Raw genomic sequence first — 7,872 nt, 5'->3', positions numbered from 1 at the left:
GGGTTAGGGTTAGGGTTAGAGTTTAGGATTAGGGTTAGGGTTAGGGTTAGGGTTAGGGTTAGAGTTTAGGATTAGGGTTAGGGTTAGGAGTCAACATGTGAAACTGGGGGAATGCAGTTCACTCCAGATAACCCAAAACTTTGTTGTTCTTTGAGAAGACTCACTCTTTTCTTCATACTCCACCTCTCCGTCATCTGACCACACAGCCTACAGCTCCAGGACAGGACATCAGTTATTTTCTCTTCCTCTCCTCTTCCCATCCCACAAAAATCTATTCAAATGCCTGCAACAGACGCAGTTGAGGCCTGCCTGTTTCGCTAAGCCCCTGTGCCCTGAGTGTCAGTCCTCAGATCTCTGTGCTCCGGGTGAACATTGCAGGTCCCTCAGGCGGAGGGAGGCAGAGGCCTCTGCAGGTGCACAAGCTCTGCCCACAGGAGCCACCCAGGGCCTCTGCAGGGAGAGGATGTTCCCCTCCTTGGTGCCAGCTCCTGTGTATGCAGCCTTGGACCCTGCAGGGCAGGAACATCAGTCCCACTAGAAAGGACTTCCAGCTACCCACAGGCTCCACCCAGCAACTGCCCCTCACCACTGGCCCTTCACCAATTATACCATACCAGCATCCCCCACCAGCGTCCATCACAAATGTCTCCTCACCAACCCAACACCAATGTCCCCACACAAATGCCCCCTCACCAATGTCCCCTCACCAATGCCCCCACACAAATGTCCCCTCACCAATGCCCCCACACAAATGTCCCCTCACCAATGTCCCCTCACCAACATCCCCTCACCAATGCCCCCTCACATCCCAACACCAATGTCCCCTCACCAATGTCCCTTCACCAGCCCAACACCAATATCCCCTCACAACTGTCCCCTCACCAGCCCACCACTGTCTCACCAATGTCCCACCTATGTCCCCTCACCAGCCCAACACTAATATCCCCTCACAAATGTCTCCTTACCAATGTCCCCTCACCAATGTCCCTTCACCAGCCCAACACCAATATCCCCTCACAACTGTCCCCTCACCAGCCCACCACTGTCTCACCAATGTCCCACCTATGTCCCCTCACCAGCCCAACACTAATATCCCCTCACAAATGTCTCCTTACCAATGTCCCCTCACCAATGTCCCTTCACCAGCCCAACACCAATATCCCCTCACAAATGTCCCCTCACCAATGTCCCCTCACCAGCCCAACACCAATATCCCCTCACAAATGTCCCCTCACCAATGTCCCCTCACCAATGTCCCCTCAGCAGCCCAACACTAATATCCCCTCACAAATGTCCCCTCACCAATGTCCCCTCACCAGCCCAACACCAATATCCCCTCACAAATGTCCCCTCACCAGCCCAACACCACTGTCTCACCAGTGTCCCCTCCCTGGCGCCCCCTGCCTGCCGGATGTGTAGGAACTTTTCATGCTGCGTGATGGTGACCCTGTGCCCACACACACCTTGGGTGTTTTTCTCCCTGTAGGATTCTTGTCGTTTGTCTTGGGTGACATCTTTTTCCAGGAACAATTGTGTTCTATTTTCAGAATGGGAAATCTCTCCAATAAGGCATTTGAGTTTTCTGCCTCACTCAAGGACATAGTAATCTTTTTAATATCCTGCATTGCTGTCTAACGAATACATTCATACTTTGTCTATCACATGTAATAGTCCATCTGGAAGTAATTTGAGGGTATAGTGATTTTTTAAATTATTTTTTAACGAATAACTTCTCTGGAGGCAGGAGGCTGGCCCAGCAGGGAGCTGAGGCAGGGAGGAAAAGTCCCCCAGGGAGCTGCCGGTTGAAGGGTGAACAGGAACTGAGGACGGGGCCAGTACCGTGCTCCGTGGGACTGTCCGGACCCGCTGGCAGCTGCACCTGGGAAGCGAGGCTCTCCTTCCAGCGTCGAAAGTCCTGCCGTCCCCAGGGTTTCTGTCCCATGCACAACCAGGGCCCCTTTCCCTCAGATAAGGGGCCTCGCGGCCCAGGGACCTGCACTGAACCCCAGGTGCTCCAAATACCTGTGACCCTGCCCACTGTGGGCTGCACTGGGCTTCTGGGGACCCTGGTGCTGAGGTCTGTCTCCTCACACTGCAGCCCCATCCCCTCCAACCCCAGCTCCCGTGGCCCACTGACCATGTGTCCTGCTCCTGCCCCAAGACCCGCAGCTCAGCTCTCAGCCCTGCACCCAAAACCGCACACACACAACACAGGTTTGGTGCTAAGACTTTACTGGAGGTCACATGGGACTAAGGGGTCTCCTGTTCCTACCAGCACCTCCATTCCCGGGAGATGCCCCCCTGCCCACCCACCTATCCTCCGGGCCCCACATGAACAAACTGCGTCCCGACCCAGGTCACAGCTCTGCCCTCTGGGGATGGGCGAGGAGGGACCACAGAGCCCGGAGAGGCCTCCGGCACCATCACTCCTGCCGGGTCTCCAGGCAGTCCAGCACCAGTGCAGCCTGGGTCTTGGCTTCCTGCAGGAGGCTGGAGATGCGATGGTGGATCTGACAGACACACGGGGGAAGAGGGCCCAGGAGTTCCAGTCTCAGCCTGGCTTGCTAGGCAGCAGGCTCCCACCCCCGCTGCCCATGGACAGTCACAATCACCCTGAGGTTGCGAATCCAGGCCCCACGTGGGGTCCGGGCACCACACCTGCCTCCTGCTCACCTGGTCCTTAAATGCCTCGTCTGTGATGTCCCTCAGGTTGATGAGCACGTTGAAATACGCGCCAAACACACCCGTCTCCAGGGCTTTGGCCGCCACCTGCAAGGACCCCAGGGAGCCCCTCCATGGATCAAGGCTGAGCAAACTTCTCAGACTGTCTCTGCCTGAGGGGCTCCTCCTCACCACAAGGAGCCCAGCACAGCCCCCACTCTCACCCCACAGCGGGAGCCGCCTCCGGGGCGACAAGCTCAGCTCCTGGTTTCTTCCACCACTGAGCTTAGAAAACGAAACTTCCTCTTATCCAAGCAGGGCTCAGCCCCGCAGGAGGCCCGGGAGCAGCCGTGCTGGAGGCTGTCCGCCACTCTAGGAGCCGGGACCACAGTTCTAGAGGCAAAGTCATCCCCTGGAGGGCCCCCGGAGACAGCTTCAGGCTAACTGCCCTGGGCCACTTCCCAGGGATTGAGGGGACACTTCTCTGGGACCAGACGCTGGAAACTGGTGTCTTTCCTGTAAAGACCCCGAAGACCATGAGGTCTTAGGGCAGCTGCAGAAAGTGCCGAGCCCATGAGATAGATGTTCCTTGTCCGGGAGCCTCTGCCCGGCTGTGGCCCGTCAGTGTGATGCGTCTACTTCCAGGAGCTGCCTTGCGTGCTTTCTTGAGTTTTGTTTGTTGTTGTTGACACAGGGTCTTGCTCTGTCACCGAGGCTGGAGTGCAGTGGTGTGATCACAGCTCACTGCAGCCTCGACCTCCTGTGCTCAAGCAATTCTCCTGCCTCAGCCTTCCAAGTAACTGCGACCACAGGCACCACCGCGCCCGGCTCATACTTGTCTATTGTACACACATACCCCACTATGCTGCCCAGGCTGGTCTCAACCTCCTCTACTCAAGTGATCCTCCCGCCTCAGCCTCCCAAAGTGCTGGGACCACAGGCGTGAGCCGTTGTGCCTGGCCTGACGTAGGTGTTTTCTAGAACAAGAGGGTGGGTGGTACAGCGGCCCCTGGGGGAGGTGGAGCAGTGTATACAGTGGTCAGGATGGGCTCTGCAGACACATTTGGGTCTCTGCCTGTCTGTGGTGCGACCGTGGGTGAGATCTTAGAAGGCAGTGGATACCCCGGCCCTGCTGGAAGAGGCCAAAGCCCCAGGAACTGCCCATGAAGTGAGATCTCCCCGTCTGGCTCAGCCAGCAAAGCACCGTGCTCTCCAGCCACTGAGCCCCAACAGCTGCTTCCTGCTCTGCAGCAGACCTAGGGTCCCCCAGGCACCCCCCTACCTGGAGGTCTGACCGGCAGGCCAGGTTCCCACACCGGGCCAGTTCCTGCAGCGCCGGCCATAACGAGGCCACCGTCTCCGCCAGCGTCAGCGGCACAGAGACTGCCCGCCTCAGCCCCTCCTGCAGGGCTGCCGTGCGCCTGGAAGGAGCAAGAGGAGAGCCTGGGCACAGGGGCACACACGGGCAGGCAGTAGTCACACTGCACCCCAACAGGGCTGAGCAGGCGCAGAAGCGGGGAACGGAAAGTCACTCCCAAACACCTAGCACACCCAGGCTGACCTCGCCCCATCACGGCGCCCAGGTACCCAGCATGCCCAGGCCGACCACACCCCATCACAGCACCCAGGTACCCAGCACGCCCAGGCCGACCACGCCCCGTCACAGCGCCCAGGTACCCAGCACGCCCAGGCCGACCACGCCCCGTCACAGCGCCCAGGTACCCAGCACGCCCAGGCCGACCACGCCCCGTCACAGCACCCAGGTACCCAGGTTCCTGGCTGCCAACTCCCCAGACACAGAGGCCCCCAGTGCGGCTAGCCCTCCAGGCTCACCTGTCCTTTTCCTCAGGTGTGTTCTTGGGCAGCCTCATTGCTTCCTGCCAGAGAGAGACAGAACTACTGGGTGACGGACCGTTGGGGTAGCAGCCATGCCCTCTGAGCTCCCACCAGGGGCCGTAGCAAGGACCGTGTCCCAGGTAGGGACAAGTTCTCTGGGAACCAAGCTTCTGCTAGGTCAGTGGTTTATAGCCCTTGGCATCAGGCCTGGTGGAGTGGGGTGGGGCGTGGTCAGGGGCACACAGCAGATGGTTAGAGCCCGGGGATGTGAGGAGGGGCAGGTAGTTCCCTCAGGGCCCTTATTCTCAGATAAGGAGCCTGAGGGCCCAGGAGGTCCCCTGAGCCCTTAGAACCTATAAGGCAGGAGTGGCTCTGGCCTGCGTCTCCAACACAAGCAGCTGCACCACCCTCAAGCCTGGGCATAAGAGGCCCAGACTTTGCAGGACTAAGAGCAAACCACAAAGCCCCTCGCGTCCCTGCCTTGGCCACAGGCACTGGCCTTTCCTAGGTGCTCACACGTGTGGCATCACCCAAAGGCACTCGGCTCCTCAGACCCACCCCGTGTGGGCGAGCATGGCTGGGGCCACACACCAACCACCTAGGGTGAGATGGAGCACGGGGACCCACCAAGCCCTGCTCACATCCACTGGGCCAGAGCCCCAGCCGAGGGGTGGTCAGTGGGGAATGTGCTCCCTTCATCTTGGAAGATTCAGTCAAATCTCCACCAGAAAGTCATCATCAATGGCCCCTACCCTCGGCCACGGCTGGGAGAAAATGCTCCCTGGGTGGGCCCTGGCCAGAGCTGGATCCTATGACCTTTCCAACAGCGGCGATCAAGGAACAGAAATGCCCAGGATCTCCCTGACTGGCTGGGGCGTTGTCCAGACCAGGCCTCCTGGCTGCAGCCCCTCTCCCGGGCTGTTCTCTGCACAAGGGTCTGCGGCCCCTCTCCCGGGCTGTCCTCTGCACGAGGGTCTGCGGCCCCTCTCCCGGGCTGTCCTCTGCATGAGGGTCTGCAACAGGTGCAGGCGGAGCAGGGACAGCCATCCCCACGCTGTGACTCGTACTACGAACACCCTCTCACAGCCAGACCTTGCGGTGTGCACGGTCTCCCTGGGCAGATCTCAGCCAAGCGTGTGCTTCACGTGGCCACATCTGTGTCCGGCCGAGGCCTGCCCACCTGGTCAGTTTTGTTTTCTGTGATTTCTCGTGAGGCTTTGTTGTGTTGGTGATGGGGAAACACAGCTTTCTATTCCATCTGGAAATTACTTATGTATTTAGTGCAAAGTAAGGATATCTCCTTATATTTTTCAAAAGTCTACCTTCGCATTGCTCACAAGGAGCATAAACCAATCCGGCGCTCCCCACATGCTGGAGTGACCACTGGTGCCTGGTGCGGTCTCACCGTCCCCACTCATGTTTCTCTAAACCACACGTCTTATATGTACGTTTCTTTCCTGCCTCTTGATTACATTTTCATTTATGTATTTTCCTCTCTACTTGGTTTTTATTCAATTATTCATCTTATTTTAAATTTCTAAATTTAAAGTTGTTCCTGAGTTTTGTATATATTTACTTTAGAGACAGGGTCTCATTCTGTTGACCAGGCTAGAGTGCAGTGCTGCAATCATGGCTCACTGCAGCCCCAACTCCTGGCCTCAAGCCACCCCCCACCTAAGCCTCCAGAGTAGCTGGGACCACAGGCACCAGCTACCACGCCTGGCTTTTTCCGGGGGAGGTGGGGGGTAGATACCAACCCTCAAACCCTGCTGGGACCATGCACTTGCCGGGTGGAGGCGGTGCTGGGGGTCAAGGCCCAGACAGCGGCCAGTGGTGACCCCCTCAGGCCACTCCTGGTCCCCAGCCGGAAGCTGACCCGCTTCTCACCCGGGCCCCAGCTGGGGGTTTGCTGTCGGAGGGGCCCGGGGTGCCCTGCTGCGGCTGCCACTCACCAGGTAGGCGGCGAAGGCCTCGGCGTCCGAGTCCACCAGCGCGGTTAGCTTGGCCGAGGCCTCGCGGAAGGGCGGGATCAGGCGCCGCATCGTCGCGTCCAGGGGCTGGAACTGGCGCCGCCCGTAGGTCATAAGGCCCACCATGGAGCCCAGCGCCGCGCCCTGCGAGAGGGGTGGATGTGGGGGTCGCGGGGACCCCACCGCGCCCTCCCCCCTCCTCCCCCCCCCCCTCCTCCCCTCCCTCCTCCTCCCCTCCCACCTCCTCCCCTCCCCCCGAGCTCACCATGGCTGCAGCTGCCGCCGCCACCGAGCCGCCCCCGGGGGCCGCAGAGCGGGCACCCACCTCCCCCACGAAGGCGCGCAGGGACTTGCTGCCCAGGCCTCGCTCAGGCCCGCGCTCAGGGACCAGGTACCTGCAGGGTGGGCGCGGCTCAGCGGGTCCGGCCGGGGTTGGTGGGGGGAGCGCAGTCCTCCCCAGGCGGCCCCAGGCCCCACGCCCACCTGCACCCACGGGCAGGCGACCACTCGGGAGAGAACCAGCGGGGACCCGGCCGGGGTCTCTGTGCCCCCCTCACCCCCCACACCCCGACTTGGCACAGGCCGAGCAGGTGCCCAAAGGGAGGCGCTGGGAGGATGAGCCGGGTCTCCACGCAGGGACCCCGGCGCCCCGCAAGGCCAGGGAGGCAGAGCCCGGGACAGGTGAGAAGAGGTCGGGAGGGCAGAGGCTCACTCGATGATCCGCTCCTTAGGGCTGAAGGGACACAGGGAGTCCAGGCCCAGCCGACTCACCACCTAGAAAAGCGGCTTGGAGTGGAAACGGCCTCGGCGCGTCTCCACCACCAGGAAAGCCTCGGAACCCGCGGGTCCCACCCTTGCAGCAGCCGCCCCCTGCCCCGAGCACATGGGCGCTTTTGCCGGGAGCAGGGCAGGGGCGTGACTGGCACCCCTCACCCCCCACCTCTGCTCCACCAGGAGCCCTGTGGACCCCGCCCCAGCACGCACTCCGTACAGGATTCTGGAAACAGCCACTCACCCTGAGTTGCCCTTGAGGAAACCGAGGCCCAGAGAAAGGAGTTGCCCCCTGGAGACCCCACAGCAAACTGCTGCTCATCCCTCGCCGTCCCCCCACCACTCGCCCCACTCCACACCACTCGACCCCTCCCACCGCACCACTTGCCCATCGCTGACAGGGGCGGGCAAGATTTTAATTTACCAAGTCTTCACATCTAACAAGTCCTTAAAAGCTGAGGAACAGCCCTAAGTCACCCACACATAAACTTATATGCCAGAAAAGTGAATTTTACCTAAATTCAAAATAAAGTTGTGACAGTCCCATTTAAGATTAGAATTCACTCTGCGAAACCCATTCAGAACACGTTGGCTATGCGACCCCCACCCCACAGAGAGGAACAGCAGCCGGGTG

The 7,872-nt window shown here is 60.0% G+C and overlaps 1 protein-coding gene across 2 annotated transcripts in view; it reads right to left on the bottom strand.

Annotated features, from left to right (window-relative positions):
- Positions 1-1,699: 1,699 nt before the first annotated feature.
- Positions 1,700-7,872, bottom strand: part of FTCD (formimidoyltransferase cyclodeaminase) — a 16,815-nt gene continuing 10,642 nt past the window's right edge. For both annotated transcript variants that reach the window (XM_050784339.1, XM_050784340.1), the window contains 7 exons: positions 7,180-7,241; positions 6,733-6,862; positions 6,450-6,611; positions 4,495-4,538; positions 3,944-4,082; positions 2,674-2,769; positions 1,700-2,510 (listed from right to left, as the gene is read on the bottom strand). In XM_050784339.1, coding sequence (XP_050640296.1) covers positions 2,424-2,510; positions 2,674-2,769; positions 3,944-4,082; positions 4,495-4,538; positions 6,450-6,611; positions 6,733-6,862; positions 7,180-7,241 — 720 coding nt within the window. In that variant the 3' untranslated portion in view covers positions 1,700-2,423. The remainder of the gene's footprint in view (positions 2,511-2,673; positions 2,770-3,943; positions 4,083-4,494; positions 4,539-6,449; positions 6,612-6,732; positions 6,863-7,179; positions 7,242-7,872) is intronic.

This window comes from Macaca thibetana, chromosome 3, assembly GCF_024542745.1.
Source record: "Macaca thibetana thibetana isolate TM-01 chromosome 3, ASM2454274v1, whole genome shotgun sequence".
In the NCBI taxonomy this organism is placed as follows: Eukaryota; Metazoa; Chordata; class Mammalia; order Primates; family Cercopithecidae; genus Macaca; species Macaca thibetana.
Note: the sequence above shows the minus strand (reverse complement) of the source record. Positions and strands in the feature narration are given on the sequence as shown.